The 21717-nt window shown below is 44.0% G+C and overlaps 1 protein-coding gene across 1 annotated transcript in view; it reads right to left on the bottom strand.

Moving 5' to 3' along the window:
* Nucleotides 1–21717, bottom strand: part of LOC120841965 (neprilysin-1-like) — a 171987-nt gene that overhangs the window by 50645 nt on the left and 99625 nt on the right. The window contains exons 11-14 of the mRNA XM_040212953.1: nucleotides 10133–10231; nucleotides 10001–10078; nucleotides 6536–6648; nucleotides 6383–6441 (exon numbers count right to left, since the gene is read on the bottom strand). Coding sequence (XP_040068887.1) covers nucleotides 6383–6441; nucleotides 6536–6648; nucleotides 10001–10078; nucleotides 10133–10231 — 349 coding nt within the window. The remainder of the gene's footprint in view (nucleotides 1–6382; nucleotides 6442–6535; nucleotides 6649–10000; nucleotides 10079–10132; nucleotides 10232–21717) is intronic.

Genomic DNA, 21717 nt, shown 5'->3' with positions numbered 1-21717 from the left:
TAAGGTGAAATGGAGTACCTCCGTTCAACTCAAGTAAATTTCAGCGCCGAGAACGCCTGCTCCATAGGACCTGTGTGGCTGGTACTCAACGGTCATATGTCCTCACGTTAACAGTTCCGGTTGGTGTTTCATTTGTTTTTCCCTAGATGTCAATACAGTCCTGCTCCTTCGAAGGCGTGGCACCTTATTCAGCACTTCCAGCAAGCATGCCATGTCCAGTCGGCCTACTTCGCTTGTCGAATAAAGCTGAGCGTCAACCTCAGTTTTTTCTTTTTTTTGAAAAACGTTTTGAGAGCATATTCTGGTTCCTCTGACGTCTGCCACCTACCGACGGCTGTCACCTTCCTCGTTGTGTCGAGAGAATACTGAAGTACCTAAACATCTTCTTTAAACCAATGAAACAAAAAAAACGCTAGTTTTTTTTTACTTTGGAATAAGATATTAAATAACGTTTTGATCACATTTTATTTCCGTCCAAAAATATTGTTCTTTTTTGTTTTGACACACTTTTATTAATATAAAACAACGAATACGGGAATTTAGAACATAATTTATAGCCAAATTTTATTTGAAAAAGTTAGAAGCAAAAGTAAGATGAACATTTAAAGGTTAAAATTAAACAACTTACAGATCATTTTTGAGCGCAAACATTGCATTTAACGTTTGAAAGGATACCGGCAGTCTCCAGTGATGCAAATAATTGTTGGAGTGAATAATAACGAAATTACACTTTCCGTTTAGTGACCGAAATAGAACATAGTAAATATATATTACACCTTATAGAGCCAAAGTTAATTGTTTTTATGAACGGATAGTGTTTAACGGAACTACAATCTCCCAGATATCAAATGTGAAAAAAATCCACTTTTTGTTTTTGCAAAAGAATTCCGGCGGAAGAACCGCATTTTGGGGCTTCGCTTAGACTTTGTTCCAAGTCACATGTGAACATTTAACCTAATCGGGTACATCGGATAAGCAAAAGATTAAGAACCCTTATGTTACCCATATTTAAATAATAAGGTTAATTGAATCGATTAAGTGTAACGTTTATAACTACTGAAACATCGAAAACGCGTTAATCTAAGAAACGTTTATCAGTAGTCCCGGGCAGTTATTCAACCAAAAAGATTCCCGGAATCTCCTAGTGTCAATCACAAATAACCAGTAATTTGCTTTGCCGGTCCAGTTTGTATACGATCCTTCAACTGGCTAAAACCAGTTATTTAATATTGCATCTACAGTAAATCAAAGAAGAGCAAGTCGATGTCTCGGACACAAGCTGCGCAAGTTGGCTCATTGCTTGTGAATGGGGCCAGCTGAACATGAAAAACACACAGCGAAAATATTATAGCATTCGCACCGCTGGACTAGCAACATTTAATAACGCCCCTTTACCCTTTTCTGCTAATCCTTGACTCCGCTTTTCTTTTTCTTTACACTAATTTAGATTTTTTTTTTAATTCTTTACATTGATTTAGGTTTTCGTTTTCTTTACACTTAATTCAGAATTTCTATTCCTGCAACGCATTGACCTTTCTGCTGACGGAATGATCCCGTTCCTTCGCTTTTTTTTATTTTTTAAACGATCTTCCTCTTCTTCTACCTTTGCCTGGAACTCATGTTACTCCGCAGAAAAATCTTCTCTGAATTGTGTAGTGCAACGGAAGGGGCACTAACACAGTCCTCGCCTCTTTCTTCGATGGCTAGGGCTTCCAGCAGTTCACAGGCGAGTTGATTTTTATATCGCCCCACGATGTTGACGTTGCACAACACTGCCTCGCATTGGCATGCGCGACAGTGGGCTGCAAGGTGTCCTGTTGCTGTCAACTTTTGTAGAGATGTGGCATGTCCCCTGGTTCCATCATTAAAACAGCTCCCTGTGTGCCCAATATAACACCTCCCACATGTGAATGGAATACTATCATCATCATCATCATCATCATCATCATTTATTATTCCTTGAGGGCCCTGGGGGCATTACGCAAGGGAGTGAACACTTCAAAAAACAAACAAATAACACACTATTTATCAACAAAAACACGCTGTAAACTAGTTAAGGGTCAGAAATAATAAGCTAATGGCTACAGAAAAGTTCTTAGTGTCACTTAAGGAAACAATTACGTGAGGCAGTGAGTTGCAGTCGTCGATGGCCAATGATTAAACAAGACATTTGGTGAGTGACGGTTGACGAAGAAATTGGACGGAGTATTCAAGAATGGTCGAGACCAGGGAAAATGCTGTAAGGAGGCGATAGCAAACTTTGCCTGAGATGACTGTTGTAATAAAAGGTCCGAAGAAGAAAAGAAACACGAGACACCCTGCGGCGGTGACAAAGAGTGTCAAGGTTAGCTGATTGGCGAAATCCTGATATGCTTGCGTAGGGGGAATAGTCGTAATAAATGAAACGGCCGGAGGGCTCTGCTTCGAACGGATTCCAGGTTGTTAGTTAGGTATGCCTGCCACGGTGACCATATGGAAGAAGCGGCATTAGTTCTGACCAACGTAGTATATGCTAGTTCTTTTAGTGGAGATGGAGCTCCTAAAAGATCTAAAAGAAGGAATGAGAACATTCCGACAGCAGAATGGTCAATGCGCTGCAGGAAAAGAAATTCCGAATTCGGTTTGTCATCCTCGATAAAGTAAAGTACGGAGGAAGGGCCGATGAAGTAATCGCAGAAAATTTCATTCCAGTGGATCAAAAAAGAACTGCATCTATAAAAAAAGTCATCCTGAAGATACTAAAAAATAACCAGCTAGGCTGTCTTGTCATAAAAATCAAAGCATCGAAGACACATAAAGAGGGAGTTCCGTTCCGGGAAATTGTACCAGAAAGAAATACTTGGCAAGCACAAGTGTCAACATTTCTGGCCAAACAACTGTCCCAAGTGCTGGTACAAGATCCTGTCAAGATTCCGAACTCAGAAAGTGTGATCTCCTTTCTGCAGGGAAATGGTTCTAACATTGCCTCTGCATTTTCCCTTGACATAAAAGATATGTACGTATTACTCCATCCCGCATGGAAGCCTCCTAAACATACTTCGAGAAACAATTGAACAGCAATGTCTCACATCATTCTAAAGTGCGACTGGCATGTTCCTCGGCAGCTTTTTGGAATTGCTAATTGTTTACCTGAAGGCGACGGTGGTGTCCTATCAAAATCAGCAGTATGAGCAAAAAAGGAGTGTATGCATCGGGTCTCCAGTGGCTCCCTACCTCAGCGATGTGTTTCTCGCAATATGCTGACTTGCTATCCAACGAAGCATGAAAGGTTTCCGGATTGATGTTATCTTCCGCTACGTTGATGATTTCTTAATACTTTGTAGCACGGAGTTAGTACAACAGGACAACGGTTGCCTCGAGTATGTCACGAGATGCTTTCGACAGAGCTGCTCGGGACTTGAGTTCACTCATGAACTACCCCAAAACAAATCTATCAGATGCCTTGATCTTGCCTTAGACTTAACCTTGCCACGTCTGCTGGCAATACTAAGCTCGGTCCTGTAAAGGGTGTCCTCCGTTGGAATCCGGACACTCAAAGAACGTGAAACGTGGGTTTGCCAGCACGGCACTAACGTCTGCCTTGAAGAAGTCATGTGAACACCACATCCAGAAGAGGTTTGGCACTGAGATGTCTAGCCTACTTGATTCTGGGTATCCGGAAACACTACTGGTATAAATATGTGAAAAAATCTCCCAGGAGTTGAAGCGCGGACAGGAAGGCATGGAGCGAACAGCAAAGAAAAATTCTAGAAATCCCGTAGTGGTAGCACCATACCTCCATGGCATCACTCACAGACTAAAAAAGATCGCAGGCCGGCAAGGGGTCCAAGTGATAAACTCCGCGCCGAACAAGGGGTATTCTACGTGAAGCAGGGTAAGCGAAAACCAACGTAGGCACCGAGACGCATGTAATATCGCACACGAAACAAGGTGCGCCCAATGTCAAAAGAAGTCATTTATAACATTCCATTAACATGTGGAAGGTGTTATATTGTGCAGACAGGGCGCTGTTTTAATGATAGAACCAGGGAACATGCCACATCTCTGCGAAACGTGACAGCAGCAGGACAACTTGCAGTCCATTGTCGCGCGTGCCAATGCGAGGCAGTGTTGTGCAACGTCAACATCGTGGTGCGACAGAGACATCAACTCGCCCGTGAACTGCTGGCAGCCCTAGCCATCGAAGAAAGAGGCGAGAACAGTGTTAGTGCCACTTCTGTTGCACTACGCAACTCTGAGAAGATTATTCTGCGGTGTGACATGAGTTCTAGGCAAAGGTAGAAGAAGAGGAAGATCGCTTAAAAAAGACAGAAGAGAAGGAATAAGAACATTCCGACAGCAGAAAGGTCAATGCGTTGCAGGAGAAGAAATTCAGAGTTAAATGTAAAGAACACGAAGACCTAAATCAAGTGTAGAGAATTAAAACATTTTAAGTTAGTGTAAAGAAAATAAAACCATCATCAAGGATTAGCAGAAAAGAAAAAGAGGCATTAATAATTGTATTTGGTTCAGCGGTGGCAATGTTATCATATTTTCTCTATGTGTTTTTCATGTTCAGCTGGCCCCACTCACAAGTCGATATCATCTGCATTCATTTATGTAAGGCGTTCGATAGGGTACCGTACAGAAAACTATCAAAATCAAAGTGCTTTTGACTACATCACATTAATATTAACTGGGTTCACTCTTAATTTTATAAACCAGGGGTCTTTACACTTCTTTACTAAGGGGGTGGGTTAGGCATCTTGCACAGTCATAAGGATGGGGAAGAAAATGTGATTATAAACGAAAAAAAACTAAATTAATACACTTAACTAAGAATTTAAACACAAAGGTGAATGCTAAAGCAAGTACAGAAAATAAAATCCTAAGTTGGATGAATACATTTATTTCTGTTTGAAATTAATCTTTAGTTACTTATGAAGTTACATAACAATTCTGACCACGAAAATTCGCCAAACATAAACCAAAACGCGTGGAAACTTTGGCAAATTCGCGCAGTGCAAAAGGCCAATGAAGTAAATAAAACTAATGCTGACACGATGTACATAAGAACAACACCGCATTTTTACATAGTTACAAAATCGAAACATGAAGCTTGGGACTAAGAATGGTGATACTGGTGATGACAATTTTCAGTCATGGCGAAAGAACCCCGTTAAGATGCCGTTACTTTCAGGTCAGACGTTTTCATAACGATTGTTTAGCTACCTGTTCAACAGTAAGTTCTCCGTAACAATTAACATCATTAAATATATATCTTTACTGTATAGAGGAATCGTGTTACGCGTGAAATATAAAAATACGTTTTGTAAAGTTTTTATATTCCCCTATTACTAAGAAGCAGAGCTTCCTTTTGTTTCGATATTTCTTCGGTGACAAAAAACTGGGAATAGTGTAAGACTTCAAGTATCTTTGGGGTTACCTTCCCAAAAAATTTAACGCGGAGAAAACGCATTGATACCGCCTGCTTAAGCACATAGAGGAATCTATGCTTGCCAATAGACATATTAAAGCACGCCACCAGATAAGTTTAAACTGGTTCGTATGGAGCATAAATAAACCCCACCTTAGAAGACAATTGTAGTCTATGGTCCGCTTACACCAAAATATTGATAAATTGATAAAAATGGTGCAAAGGCAAGCTTCTGGCTTTATTTACTCCAACTAAACGAGAATGACATCTTGAACGGAAAGGCTGCAATCGAGCAATCTCCAACCATTTCAAACAAGGCGAGAAACCCAACGCTTAAATGACTTTTTTTTTAATTATTGACAGCAAGTTTAATTTTACCTTAATTACATATATTGGCCCAGCAGGTAAGAAGGGTCAGGCAGATTACTCCAATCCAAAACAATCTAAACGTCCTACAGTTGAACCGACCTTTTCAAGCAATACTATTTTTTTTTCTTATAAGACCAATTGAAGCCAGGAGCCGACTGCCGAACGAAATCGTGTACATAGAAACGGCACCCCAGCCTTTGAACATTAATCACTCAGCTGTTAACCTGTTAGAGTCACAAACTTGTGCTGCGTACGTTTTAATATGTGTTGATTGTCAACCGCTCCCTGCATTGATGTGTGTATATTTGTTACGAATACCCTCTGTGTAATGTCACTCAAGAAAGTAATGATAGTATTTTCAAATAAATAAATAAAAACAAAATATCGAGCTACTCTAAGCTGCTCCTGCATGAGCCCAGTCTCGTTTCGATCGGTTTACTAGGCAAACCCACAGCTCAATAAAATATTCATTTGAGAGATGCCTTAACAGTGTGATATAGTGTACCGTGATGACTGTTTTGAGCCTAAGGAAGGAAAGGGGAAAATTCAAACTGGATCTCTACTGCTCTGGAATTTATTTTTCGTTTGGGTACTTACTGATGTCGTTAGTCATTGAACCGTAAAAAGCATTTACCACCGCCGCACCTGTGAACCACCTGGACAGTTTCATGAAAAAATTGTAACTCTAGACAAGAGTGACATCTAGATGAAACAAATAAATCCAATAATAAAGACATTGACAATACTCACTCATCTTCTTTCTTATACGGTTTTCGTAAACTCAGAAGGTCTTGAATGTTGTGATTTAAATTCAGGCCGCGCCGAACATTCAGAAATGAATGGTTCAAAAAAATTGCAGGCACCTATAAAAAAAGAATACACACACACACACACACACACAGACACACACACACATGTTAATAATTTGCATGTCTCGTGGTTTTTCCCCATCAAAACGTAAGCCATATTTTAGGACTATAGATACCGAACTATAGCATGTTAATGTAAATGTTACGCGGTGCGGACCATCGTACAAGTACGGAATACGCAAGAATTCCTTTCTCCTTGATCGTGCTTTATGCCGATACATGACAGATTTTGTGAATGGAAGGATAGTTTAATGATGATTTGTGTATGATGCATGATCCTTCTTGAGCTTATGAAGGAGGTATTTGTGAAATGTGTACTCTGTATGAAATTATGTTTTCCCGTTTACTTGGCATCAGGCGCGAACTGTGGACCGGGTGTGAATTATGAAGCAGGTGCGTACAGCTCAAGGAAAACCTTTTTTTTTAAACCAAACTTTAAGCGGACTATGCACTGAGAGCCTACTGAAGTCTGAATATAGGGCACTCACATATAGCATATCTAAGTATAATTACGTTGAATTCACTTTGCCTTCCAGTCAAGCATTTATTTATTTCAACTATACTTTTATAAGTATTCAGAGTTTTGATGAACACCCCCTATATCCGGCCAGCCGCATGTACTGGGTGCTTGGTTTTGAACTCGAACATTTATTTTTATAAAAAGGGGGTGAGGGTTAGGCGAGTGCCGTCTTCGCCATGCTTTTATCAAGCAGAACAAAAACTATGTGAGGAAATAATCGTCGTGATAAGTTGCCTCATTAACTAAATTTTTTAATTAATTTTAAATATTGGTTTAAGGGAATATGCTTAAATTGCACTATTGACGGAAATTATTATTATATGACAGAACGATGGACAAGTGTAGCAATACTACATAGGTTTTTAGGTGTTAATTTGTCAACTTTCACGTTTATATTCCAATTCAAAAACTGCCCGCAAAGAGAGTGTCGCAGCTTTGCCCGCACCGTCACTCGGAAGAGTGACGTAGTCGTTACAGTCACGTTTTCACTATCTCGGCAGTCCGTTCTTGGTCGGTGCGCCAACGACACGTGTTGACATGGCTAAAACGATCAGGTCACTCTACTAAGCGTCAATGAGGGCAGGGCTGAAGCTCATTTTGCTATTGCACCTTCACATTTTTATTGGTCTTTCCTTTGACAGCAATTGCCGTCAATAGGATATACACGTAAAGCCCCTCGATGTGTATGCGTTTAGCTTGCAAGTAGCGTCAAACACGCCAGTGCACAAGGCTCGTTTCTCGAGCCGCCCTTGGAAGCGAATGGCGGCGCCGCACTGAAATGAGCGGCCCTTGGAGGCGAATGGCGGCGGAGCACCCGCTCGTGGCACGTGTCTAGTGCGTTTCTACAACAATTGTTGGCGGTACTGGAAAAAGCGCCTTTATCAAGGGGCTTTAGATATGCGACATCCGCAGAGTCATCTACTAGGCGCGAGAAGAACTAGATCCGCCATCTTGGCTAGTTCCAGAGAAGCGGCATGACGGGTTGGTGCGCGCTGGTGTGTGCTTCGCGATTTTCTTTTCCTACCGGCTAGACGTCATGAAATTGCTGTGTCCCCCTCTGCAAGCAAGGCGGCGTAAACGACAGCGATGAGAACAAGGTATGTGTCACAAATGTATCGTTTATTCGTTTATTATTTCTATTCGAGCCCTTGAGCTGTTAGCACGAGAAAACCATCGTCGGGTTTTCCTCTTTTATTTTGACACTTAAAATCCTATCGCAAGAAACTATGTATCTTTTGAAAAAAACTCTTTGGGGGGACTAAAATCGGTGGTGAAACTGCGTTCTTTAATTTGCTGTTCGAAAATAACGCAAAATGCGCCGGTGTCATGTTCGCACTAACAGTCTCGCGATGTGTACACTTAGCCTGAACAAAATGATGCTACCTATCGCTAATGTAATGTACTGTAGGAAAGGGCACGGCTTTTTTCAACGTACAGGATTTCTGTATATCGGGGACTGCAACCTTGCAGGATATAACTATGATGGCGCAAACCTTTTGATTTCCTTCTCTACCGCGATACATTCATGGCGAGTGCTTTAAATCACGGCGAATTTCTGATAGTGAATCACTCTATGGCTTGTAAGCTTCTTTGTTATCCTTTGGTGGCTGTAAGTGCTAATAACCCACGCCGCGAAGGTACTGCTCTAACCTACATAAATCCTCACTCACAGCAAGGTGAGCCACGTTGTGAGCACACGTTTCCTAATGATTTTAACGTTTCGCGTCTTTGCAACTTCTCAGCGTACTGAAGTATTACTATGACGTTCTATGTGCAAATAAGCTACAAAGGCGTCTTCAGTTCTGTCACTGCACCGAACGCGACGCTTTTGAAAGCATCTTCTCTGCGCGGGTTTTTATGCACACAACGAATTCAGCGAAGCCAAGTTGTCAAACTCGTCTTTTCGCGTGCGCAGAACACAATTTGTGAGATGGGATGTACACTGAAACCGTGTCGGCGTGCCTCGGAAGTAAATGCGGCGACTCAAATCTGAAGTAGGATGCGCCCAATTTTACATAATCACGGATAGAAGCGATCTGTTCGTAGGTCATGCGTTGTTTCTAATACACCATTTTAGTAAGTGGAACTTCCTTGGTTCGTGTTCATATGCAACAGTACTTTCATACCTTGAGTCGCAGACCTGTGTCGACACCGATGAGGGCCGCGTGTACGCTCCGAAGGCAAAACACGTACGACTTGCTCTGCTGGCGAGACGATGTCGCTGTCGATGCGCACAAGTTGCAAGCGTGTCTTCAAAAAGCGCATGTAAAGCTTTTAAATTGTTTCGCCGCATGCTATGGTTTGACTTCGGAAAATTCCATCGTTGAGTCAATCCTCCGGCGGCCTACATGGTTCATGAACGCGCTGAAGCGGCTCTCCGGCTCTCCGAGTTCGACTTAACAAAGATGGCCGATATGAAGCATGCGCTGAATGTTGCGAGACTTCCTAGCGATTTCGCACATCTCCTCTAATGCGTTGCAACATGACGTTAAAGAGTAATAACTAAAAAGTTCAGGAACGGATTTTAGTTTAAATAGCCTGCTTACCATGACGACTTTCCCCTCAACTAATGTCATCCAAGCTTCATAAATACGTTGTAAAGAGGGCACTTGTCTAACTCTCACGCAGTTCAAAGAGACAGTTGAAATTAAAATTAAACATCATGTACATAAAATACCAGAAAAATGCAACCTATTGGTTGTATTTCCATATTTATGCAACCTCGGTATATATCGACTGGAACCCCCGAAAATATATAGAACACAGAAAAAAATCTTACCACAATATGAAAGGTTATTATTCTGTAATCGACGTAATATAACTTACGTATTCGTAAAGGCCATTAAGATACGTCTCGTTCAGTATCCAAGAAGGGTAACCAATCTTTGCTACCATTTTCTGAAGCTGAAATGAATGACCTCATTAGTACATCGTCACTATACGGATAAGCGTCAGTACCTTCTCCATTGCTTCCTTACGTGTAGAGTTATCCATCCATGTATTATTTTCAAGCATCTCTCCAAAAGTACTGTTAAGCACATCCACTAATGTGTCCATCTGATAAAAAAATAATCATCTTAAAATCAATTTTAATATTTTATCGCAGGCATTTTGACCTGTATAATTCATATCTTCGCCCCATATTTTGTGAAATATCCCAAGATACGAAATACAAGTAATGTACTGTTTTTATCACAAAACAATGGGTCACTTACACGAAACGCCAGCTGGACACATTTTTTTCCTTCGTTCTACTTTATTTGCAATAGCCGGGCCCTTGCTTCCATGCAGTTCAACATATAGAAAAATGAACAGCGCAGCAAGATTCTAAAGCATTGTAAGCAGCTTACAAAACTATACATTCCAACGTTGATCAGATTACACAAGTTGAGGTATCCTCTAAGACGATCGTCGTTGTCGTCGGCGCAGCCCGAGCTGATGGATCGAGCTCGAGCGCATTCAATCCGCGAGGCGATTAGCTAGAATCAAGCGATGTCTCTTCGGCCTGTCATACTGTAATAACAGTTAAATAGTAACCAACTCACTGGCGGCGAGGGTCAAAAACAAGAGTGGACTGAACAGGAGTAGATCGTGCACATTCATGCAACGAGGATGGTGGAGAATTCTACCCAACGCTTCTATGGTCCCGAGACATTCCGCCCGACGAGGAGCAATGGAGACTGTACCATATAAGGTTCGAAGCTTGTCTTGATGTCGATGAAGTTATGGTGGACACGGACACGAACTTATTGATCGCTTCAGTTCGTGCCGAGACATTCAAGGTGCTGAATAGCTTCTCGAATAAAGCGTATCAGAAGCGAGTAAAGAAACTAAAAAAACACATAAAAACAAAGAAATTGAAATACTTCGATCGGGCGAAACTGTTTTCAGCTCGTCAAGAAAGAAAAATGAAGTCTTGCTTGCAGAGCTCTCACATTTTGTTATAGTCAGTTACAGGTTAAGAAGGTAGCGGCAAATGCCTCTCAAAGGAAATCAGATATCCCTCCGCCACCTCCGCATCCAATAGCGTCCCACCGTTTCCGTGACGTCGCGGCCAACGCGCGAGGAGGGTCTTGCCTTTTTTTACATATTTGTTTTATCTTTCGGCTTTGACTTAGCATTGTGGAAGCCACGAGAGGGAGATTAGAGTTCTCCCCCACCGACGGAAACAAATACGACTTTCGGGGATTAGCTTCCCCCCCGATGGATACAAAGGCTGCTTTCAGGGGCTCGGTTCCCTCTCCGATGAATACAAAGGTCGCTTTCTTAAAAAGTGGGATCGGAGACAAGTGGGAATCCATTGAAGCGGAACAAGGAGCGTTTCCAGTGAACTCTTCTTTCGACTGCGGAGAGATTTGAAACGGGCGCATCACACTTGTGGGAGGAGCTTCTCCTACCTTCTTGACTTGTAACCGACTATAGCACCTGTTCACCTGCCTTTATATTTCTGACCTATAAATTTGCCTTAAATGACCTTGCATTGAATTACCTTGAATTTGCATTTTTCTATTTTTACAATGCTGTTGCGCAGAAAGTGCTTTGTATATTCTTTATTTTCTTTCCCTTTTTATCAACATCATTCGATATATTTTGTCCATTGAGCCTAGTACAAACTTGTATACAAATCATGTGTTTTAGACTATCGGACTATTCCGTGAAAATATTTATAAATCTTATCGTTTAGTTTTTGTATGCTATTAAATATTGATCATTTGGTTGTTTTTAATTTGATTAGATTTGGCTATTGAATGTATTTGAAATTTTTGTATAATGCGTCTTTTTTCCGTCTTAACGTTTATGTGGCCCGCTGAACACCCAGAAGGGGCTAGTCATTGTCAGGCACTTGGGCATTTTGCCTTAGACGCTTCTGCAGAAGAATCCGCAGACACAAAGAAACATTAAAAAGAAATAAGAATAAATCGGTCAAATACTTCGTAGCAGTGCTTCGAGCAATCATCACCAACTGCGAGTATGCACCTGAAACCGATGCCCAATGTTGCACAGTTTTGAAAGGATTCATTGTCAGTCTCCATGACACACGCGTCCGTGCACGCATGGTACTCGAGAGTCCAGAAGGACCTCACTCTTGACGGTGCACTCAGCTTGGCCGAGTCCTACCCCAAAAGCCGAAGCGGAGTCACAACGCCTGGACGGAGGAGACCACTCTGCGCTGCTCGTTGAATAGGTGAAGCAGTTTACTTCTGCACAATGTTGGGTAATGTACATCTAAAAGGTACTTCAAGTAAAGTACAGAGTAAATGAGACGTGGTGTACTTCAACTAGTAAGTACTACACTGTATGCAATGTACTTGAAGTAAAGTCTTATAAATACAATGTACTTTCAAAGTACAACTATTTTAACGCACTCTTTCATGATGGCCTTTCATTTCCCTATACAGTAATTTTTTTACCGGTATGCATCGCTCAGGTGTAATCAGGGGTGCATGACCTATTTTCAAAAACAGTGGCGAATATTTTATAAAGTCAAGTGGCCACAGAGTATTTTTTTCAGGAACTTCGCTGAATTGAGAAGTTCCTCAATTTTTTAGGCGAACGCAATCCTGTCCGCTCGAGGCGAGATTCGTGTAACAATGAATTAGAAAAAAAAAAAAAAGACAAGCCTAGAGCAGTGCGTTTCCCAGGGACGCGGGAGCGACTCGTTCCGGGAACCGGTTCTTCCGTGCGGGATGGTCCGCAAAAGCAACCCACACTGCTCCTCTCTCCGCCCGGCGATTGGGAGAGGGGCACGGGCAGGGACGCGTCTCCAGCGGTCCGCGGGAGAGAGTGGTAAGTGGGGAAGCCAGTATAGCCATTTTCTTTCGGCTCGTGGGTGGTTAGCTTGTTACCGCCGCCGCCACCGCGGATGCGGACCAATTTCCTCCAGAAAGGTAAGCATGGCTTTCAGAGCTCGCCCCTTGGTCTGTTTTGATCCGTGCAGTTTCTTTGGTTGCGCAGGTGAAACACAGTTCGGCGTTGGCCGCCTTCAAAAACCGCTCGAGCGCCATCATGTTCTGTCAGCGCTGGTCCAGCGCATTCAAGGAAATGGTGGCCGGTGTCGGCTTACTCGCTGCAAAGCCTGGCAGTCGGGGTCAGTGTCCCACCGCATGTTGCGCCTGCGCACTGGGATTATGGCCCTGTGGGTCCTGAGACGGTGTATGACGGCCGGTGTCCGGCCTTGTTCCTTGCGCCTCTTCGTCCGTCCGGCTTCAGAAGCATCCAGCGAGCGAAAAATACGCTGAAGACGCCGGCGCGACGTCATCATGGACGAAACCGTGACTGTGCTCAGGATTTCTCAAGGGTGGCGGTTGCTGCTTGCGAGTTCGTGGTTTTTGCTAAACGTGCTTACTGAGACTGTGTATGTGTCCGTGAGGTGCACCTGCCCTGTTTTATTAGCTGAGCTACCGCACATCAGGAATATACCCAGCGGCATTGTGATTACTTTGAAATGTATTTTTCTTTGTGATAAAGAAGTCAGTTGTCCCTATTCGATATCATCTCTTTCATCTACAGCTCCTTGCGCCGGGTTTACACTAACATTGCTTTTTATCGCCTTTTTGAGTTGTATTATGCATGTAAAACTAAATGTCTGCAATAAATTCTCAATAAGGTTTTGCACTGCATTTTTGTCGATGGTTCACAGTCATTTGGGCGTCTAAAGAGTTGATGGGCTAAAGGGTCTGACGGGTTGAAGGGCTGTAGGGCTAAAGGGTTTTTCTATGGGGTATCTTTGAAGGGTTTTTCTGTAGGGTATTTTTGAAGGCCTGTTACGTCCCATAATCCTTCAAGGCTGATGGGCCCTGTAGAAATATTTTCAATAGGGGCCGTGTGAATCAATTGGTGCAAGATTTCCTACCTGCCCACAGATGCATGAACTGAGACCAGTTTTACGTAGTGAACTTAGTGCTTTTTCTTTAAATTGGGTTGAGGTGTTGGTCATTTATTATGGCACAATCACTTGAGAGTTCAGAAATTCGGGAGGGCGAGCAAGCTTTCGCAACTGTGTCTCTTTTCTCTCTGGCACTGTCCCTATGTTCCAGGTTGCAGTTTCAGTAGACATATCTGCTAGCAGGTACAACTGTTCTAAAGCAGGTAAAAGACGCGGAATCGAGGACGGTGCGGACTCCTTGTTTTGCGTTTTTCGCAAGGTGACTGGGAAAGTGTTTTTGCGAGTAATGCGGAATATGCAAACGATTTCGTTTTGCCCGTCGTTTGCGTTTCTCCAGTAAAACGAATAGGATGATCTAAGAAGGCGCAATCACAAGCCAAGATTTACGATAACATTACACATTCAATTCAGACAACTGTGCGTAAGGTGGCTCGGAAGCCGAAAAAAAAACTGTCGTCTAACGCAGAATTTGGACGTCCGAAGGCTTCTGCGGATAGCTGTTACGTAACAACTAGGCGCAGGTTTTTTACGTAAGAGCTGTGTCTCAGTCGCAGACGTTTGGTGCACCCGGTGCGAATCTCGAAGGCATCTGGAGCGGAATGACGAGAACATACCTGGACACGTTTGTCGCTACGCTAACGCCCGGTTGCCTCTAGCAAAATAGCCTTCAGCTTGTCATCTTTTGAGACGACATGGCTGCTAGAAGACTCGCTGTCTCGATCACTCCTCTAGCGATGGCGCCGTTTTAGAGGAACTAACATCTCCAAAATGAGAACATTTGCACCCTCAAGCAAGAAAAAACAAAACAAATAAAAGCACGCTTAGAAAGCAAAGAAAATCAAAAGTAACTAACCGCGCTCTCAACGCCAAAACCCCGCGTCGCTTCCTATCACTAAAATCTGCGACAACTGCTAAACACACACTACTTCACTTCGGGAAGTCTCTTTCATGCACCTCGGTAAACACGAAACACTGATCACTTCGGCGGAACGACTAGTCGAGATAGACGAGACAGGCGGGAGCAAAGACTTCGGCTGCCATGAAAGAATGGCGAAGCTTTTGTTCGTTATGGTATGAATCCAAACGGGAGTGCCCGTCTTGTAAACCTTTTGTAAAGAATAATAACTCTCATTACATGGGTCAATCTTTAAGCGTGAAAATATGCCGCTCAAAAGGAAATTACAACATATCACAAAGGTTTAACAACCAAGATAAAATCTGTCAATCAATCTTTAGCCAATGAGAAGAGTTGCTACCTCATGTCGCTCCGTTGCTTATAGCAGCCAGTCCGTGACGTAAATACCAACTTTGTGGCGCGCGATTTAAAACAGTCAAAATAGCCACAAACTAAAATCAATCCCGCGCACTTAAATATTTCTGTAATTGTTTTCTTCGCACAAACATTGTTTTGAGACATGCCAATTCCAATTAGTTACCCTTTAAACGAGGCCACATTGCAAAGGTACGCCGATGAAGTGACCTTCGGAACACAGCTGGCAAACAAAAGGAAAAGGTGAAAATGATCAACAATGTTTTCGTCACTCAAGAACCTTATTGAAAATTTGGCACCTGCAGTATGCAAGGAACACCCCTGCAATTGCAAGTTGACAGAGGTGCAAAGCTGAAACTTCTTGACACGGAGTCATAACAAATGATTGGATGTCCCACGCTACAAAAATGTGATCATAATGTCTACTGCCTCAATCGGGAAAAGATTACGCATCGGCAACACCCTCAGGAGCTCGAAGCATTGGTAACTGATATACGACAGATCAACCTGCTTGCAAATGCTTGGACCGACAAGCTGAAGCTGGGCCTCAACAAAATGTTTGTGTGATCTGTGAAACTGGAAGATCAAACCTCGCTCCAGAGAATGCTGGCAATGTTCCCGAGCTTGTTCACTGGTGCCTTGGGTTGTTGCACTTAAGTCAAAGTTGATCTGGGTTCAAGCCTGACGGAAACCCAAGGCTCTTCAAACCTCGCCTAATGACGTTAGCTACGCAAGAATCCGCAAAAAGGTACTTGTACAAGCAAGTCAAGAATAAAGTTCCTTCACCCGTGAACTTCTCCCAGTGGCCAACTGCGATTCTTGTTATTCAAAAGTCGAATGGATCAGTTCAGGTATGCGGTGACTTCAGTGTTACCGTGAACCCGCAACTCGACATTGCCTAGCGCCCACTACTACATAGACAAGAACTCTTCGCCAAACTCAACGGCGGCAATAAATTAGAAAAAAGAACTGGATTTGTGAGAGGTGTACTTTCAGTTGGATCTTGTCTGGAACGTAAGGACAGCACTATTCATAAGAACTCACAAAGGCCTATTAAAATTTAACAGGATGCCTTTGGGGTGGCATCCGCCCCAGCAGTATTCTGACGCATAATGATCCAGGTTACTGTTGCACTGGGAGGTGCCGCTTGCTGCCTCGGCGACATCATCGTGACCGGAAAGAACATTGGTCAGCATTGACAGAACCTAGAACGGGTTCCCCAGCATCTCCTACATTACGGCTTCATTATCAAGAAAGAAAATTGCGCCTTACTCCAAGAAAAGTTCAAATACATCGGGCGAGTCGCATCTCACAACGCTTTACACCTTCAAGGAAAATGATGTCTCCAAATCTAAATATGCCCGAGCCCAAGAGCATCAGAAAGCTAAGATCTCTGCTCGGCAAGGTGCAGTAAGCAGTTAGCAAAAATAACACACCCAGACGTGTAAAGCTTTGTCCCACAGCGGACACGTCAAAACGTGTGCGTTTTACACGCAGCCATGTGTGCTATTCTTCTACACATAAGGTGCCGTGTAAACTTTGACAGCTACACCGTTTATTCCTTCCGCGAAACACGGCGGAGCGCGCTTTTTTTTATAAAACATGGCGGCCAGCAGCCGAGAACAGGCGAGACACGAGCCCAGCGAGCCGCGCACCTTTCCGCCGAATCGAGAGCACACAGGACGCGTTTGTTCTCGTTCGATGTCTTTTATAAACAGTAAACGGTCTCCAAGCGGCGCACGTAGCTACACTGTTAGCAAGTCCCGTGTATTTGGCGAATATTTGGGGTGAAAACACGCTATTTACACAAATTACCATAATTTACACGATGAGTAACGGATAATTCGTTCAGAAATCATGCGAGGTTGTAAAAAACGTGTTTTGGTTCGGTCATACACGCATAACCGTGTAGCCGACCTCGATAACACGCATCGCGCCCGGCGACGACCGCGGCATTGCCGGCTAGCGAAGCAGCGGAATGCTTGGGGACACACTTAAAAAGGACCGTCGAGACAAATGTCGCGGAAAGAAACATGTCTCGGAGACAGATATGCACCAAAAGCAATTGCGCCACGTCGCAGGACGTTGGCGAAACCCGCGCTTACCGTGCTCACCGCCATCTTCTGGGCGATGGCAATGCGGCTTCCCTCATGTCGCCCATGTTTATATTTAGTTTAGGGGTCCTGATAACAGTTTCTTAGACACCACAAATAAAGTCATGGGTCTAATTATTCGTTCCAAACAGTTAAAATGGATATAAAAAGCGTGTCCTCGATGTGAACACGTGACATTGCAGTTGGTTTCGTTTTTGCTTCAACCTTCAACTGCAAGCGATCTGGCCACGGCGCAAGCGCAACGCCGATGTACGCTGGAAGCAAGCACCGGTTGGCTCTCGTTGTTTTTGTTTGACCGGAGAAAATCTGGCACGTACGCATGGCGTCGCTACTGTTTTGGTTTGACGGGACGCGAGAAGCTTCGCATAGAGCTTCGGAGTTTGCGAGCACATAGTGAAGACGTGACCGGAGAGGTGCCCCTGTGATGTTCCTGGAAGGCGGAAAGTAGCATTCGTAATCGTCGTGTGTGCTTTGAAAGCGAAGGGAGTCACAGGGTCCACGAGTTCGCAACCACAAGCCAAGGTTCACGACAGCGCGGCGTTGACTTCGGCGATCTCGTTCTGTTTGGTGCAACCCGGCGATGCGAAAAAGAGCTGAAACATTCGTCGTGTGTGGTGCGGTGCTTTGTATCCCAGGTCTGTTTGAACCACGCTTTTAACACGGAGCGCAAATTGTTTGTTGCGTGGTGGAGGTTCAACGGGTGCAGTCCCGTCGTCGTCAGCTGACCCGGTCCAGCTGCTCCGGGAGGACGCAGCGAGCGTTTTTAAAAGTAAATCTTCCTTCGTTCCGTTTCAAACTGTGGAAGTATCCCGACACATACCGTGAGTAAGAAGCAGCGGGCGTTTTCAACAAAATTACGTTGTTTTAATTGAATAATGGACTCCGGATTGTTGTCTTAAATCTGCCGTTTTTTATGCTTCGTGTTGGACTCCGTTTGCATAGCGACGCACACCGCTCGAGTAGATGATTCGGTCCTGCAACGAGTTTGTTGCGCCAATCATGCGGCGTGAATAAATTAGGGCAAGGTTTCCTACCTGCCCACAGATGCATGTACTGAGACCATTTTTTATGTTGTGAACGTAGTGGTCTTTCTTTATTTTGGAAGACGCGTTGGTGCATTTATTATGGTACAATCACTTGAGAGTTGAGAAATTGGAGAGCGAGCAAGCTTTCCCAACTTTGTCTCTTTCTCTCTGGCACTGCCCTGTTTCAGTTTCAGTAGGCATATCTACTAGCAGGTACAAACTGCTCTAAAGCAGGTAAAAAACGGGAAGCTTAGGACGGTGCGGACTCCGTGTTTCGCGCTTTTCGCAAGGTGACAGGGTAAATGCTTTTGTGAGATATGCGGAATGTGCAAGCGATTTTGTTATGCCCGTCGTTTGCGTCCCTCCAGCAAAACGAATAAGATGATCTACTACAAAGGGCAATCACAAGCCAAGATTTAAGATAGCAGTCGTTTGCTTCGGTGATCCGTGTAGCTGTATTTTACCCTAGCTGCTCTCTGCAACACCGTGTCATGACGAAGAGCTGGAACGGTCACGGTTTGTGCTGGCCTCCCGGTTGACAGAAACCCGCGTCGCCCGCATCGGCACCGAGTGCGCTTGGGCTGTTGATGCTCAAGCCTTTCATCCGCGGCTTGTCGCCAGCTCATCCTGCTGCTCAACGGTGAGGAAGCGGCGAGAGTAACCTCGGAAGTGAATGTAAATCCTCGTTCATTCAGTTATCCGGTGTCAAAGTGTGGAAGATGTCCAACCTGTACTGAGGGCGGGAACTACGAGCGTTTTGCCTTGCTTTTATAACCGAAACCAGACCAACGAGATAACTCTAAAATGACGCAAGCAATAAGTTTCAACAGGTCGAGTACGTCACCGGGGATGTAAGCGAGACGGTGCACACTGTTTAAACGCTTGCAGTATCCACGAGTGGTACCAGGAGAGCGACGTCAACAGAGAAGGAGCTCGCGATTCAGCATAATGCACTGCTACTGGCCCGTGTATCTGCAAAGTTCGGGGTGGTGGCAGTATAAAAAAAAGACGCATCAGCGCCCTACACCAGTGTTCACGAATAACACCGGTCACAAACTCCCAAGCCCCACCGCTCTTTTCGACACCGACTCGACATACAACAACAAACTGCATCAAAACGCCCCAAAAGTGGAAGCGTCTGCTCCCGTACTGCAGCTGCTACAACTAGCGGAAGTGAAGTGTTGGGCGGATGTCCGGATGTCCTTCACAAAAATATATAAAAAAATGCTTTGCGCAAGGATCAGTTTCATTTATTATTGTGTACGTGATGACAAAATCCCAATAATTTGTTTTCCTATCTGATTCAAGCTAGTCGGACTGCTCATAACACTGGTCAAGCAAGAAAATAACAAAAATTTCAACTTTTTCATGACCGGTTTAAGATTTATTGTTAACATATCGTTATTTATTGCAACGGACTAACATTATAGATTTTGCCTCCATACTTTTTAAATGCAAACAGTTCTAACACACGGCTGTCCATTCCGCCGTGTTTTGTGTATTCTTCTATAAATCTGTAATGGTCAGCGGCCAAAGAGCTCACCCGCACATGTCAAGCTTATATGCGCCGCGGGGAGAAATGGATATCGAGTAGGAAGTGTCGGGCGTAGTGTCGGTTGTTGTGTTTGTGTACTTGTCGGTGCTGTGTAGTGGTGTGCTGTGTTGCCTGCGTTGTATGTAGGGTTGCTGTGTAGTCGTGGTCGTTCGCAGTGTTAACGGACTCGTCTTTTTTTAAAAAAACAGGCTGCTAGAAATCTTGATAGGTGGCGCAAGTTACCGCCCGATTCTATATAGTTTGCTCAAGTTATTTATCCATGTGAGTTCGGCATTCGTTTTCTTTTTTTTTTTTTTGTCTAGCGGCTCGTTGAAGCTACCGACGCCGCCGACCGCCGACAACGCACGTACGTACCTTTGCAAGTAGCTACGTCCGCTGCTTGGAGACTTTACTGTGTATAAAAGACATCGAACGAGAACTAACGCGCCCTGTGTGCTTTCAATTCGGCTGAAAGGCGCGCGGCTCGCTGGGCTCGTCTCTCGCCTGTTCTCGGCCGCTGGCCGCCATGTTTCATAGGAAACACGCTCGAAACGGTTTTGCGGAAGGCAGACACGGTGTAGCGTGTTAAGTTTACACAGCACCTCATGTGTAGACGAAAAACACAGATGGCCTTGTGTAAAACGAACACGTTTCGACGAGTCCGCTATGGGACAACGGTTTACACGTCTGGGCGTGTTATTTTTGCTAACAGTGTACGTGCCAAGGTACGTACGTACGTGCGTCGGCGGCGGTCGTCGGCGGTCGTCGCCGTCGGTCAACGTTGGCGTCGGTAGCTACAACGGAGCCGCTAGACAGAAAAACGAATGCCGAACTTTGATGGAGAAGTAACTCAAGCAAACTACGTGGAATCGGGCGGTAACTTGCGCCACCTAGCGAGATTTCTAGCACCCTATAAAAAAACGAGCCTGTTAATACGCTGCGAACGATCACGAGTAGAGAGCAGCCCAACATACACCTCAGACAACACGAGTGCCACGTATTACACTGCGCCGACATACACAAACACAACAACCGACACTGCGCCCCATACTTCCTACTCAACATGCTATTCTACCCGCGGCGTATATACGCTTGACATTTGCGAGTGAGCTCTTTGGTCGCTGCCCGTTACAGATTTATAGAAGACGCAAAATGCGGCGCAATGGATAGCCGTATGTAAGAACTGTTCGCATTTAAAAGGAACGTAGCCAAAATCTATAAGATTAGTCTGTTGCGAAAAAATAACAATGTATTTACAATGAATCTTAAACCTGTCATTAAAAAGTTCAGATATTTGTTATTTTTATGATCGACCAGTGTTATGACCAGTCCGACTAGCTTGAATCAGATAGAAAAACAATTTATTGGTATTTTATCAATATGTATTAAAAATAAATGAAAATGATCCTTGCGCAAAGCCTTTTTTATATATTCTTGTGAAGGACATCCACCCAACACTTCACTTCCGCTTGTTGCAGTACGAGAGCAGACGCCTTCACTTTTGGGGCGTTTTGATGCAGTTTGTTGTCGAAAGTCGTGTCGGTGTCGAGTGGAGCGGTGGGGCTTGGGAGTTTGTGACCGGTGTTAATCGTGATGACTTATGCAACGCTGATGCGTTTTTTTTGTTGTTTTTTTTTTATAGCGTTATTATTCCGAACTTTAAAGATTTACGGGCGCGTAGCACTGCATTATGCTGAATCGCGAGCTCCTTCTC

Source organism: Ixodes scapularis, unplaced genomic scaffold (genome assembly GCF_016920785.2).
Source record: "Ixodes scapularis isolate PalLabHiFi unplaced genomic scaffold, ASM1692078v2 PGA_scaffold1__304_contigs__length_218370807, whole genome shotgun sequence".
NCBI lineage: Eukaryota > Metazoa > Arthropoda > Arachnida > Ixodida > Ixodidae > Ixodes > Ixodes scapularis.
Note: the sequence above shows the minus strand (reverse complement) of the source record. Positions and strands in the feature narration are given on the sequence as shown.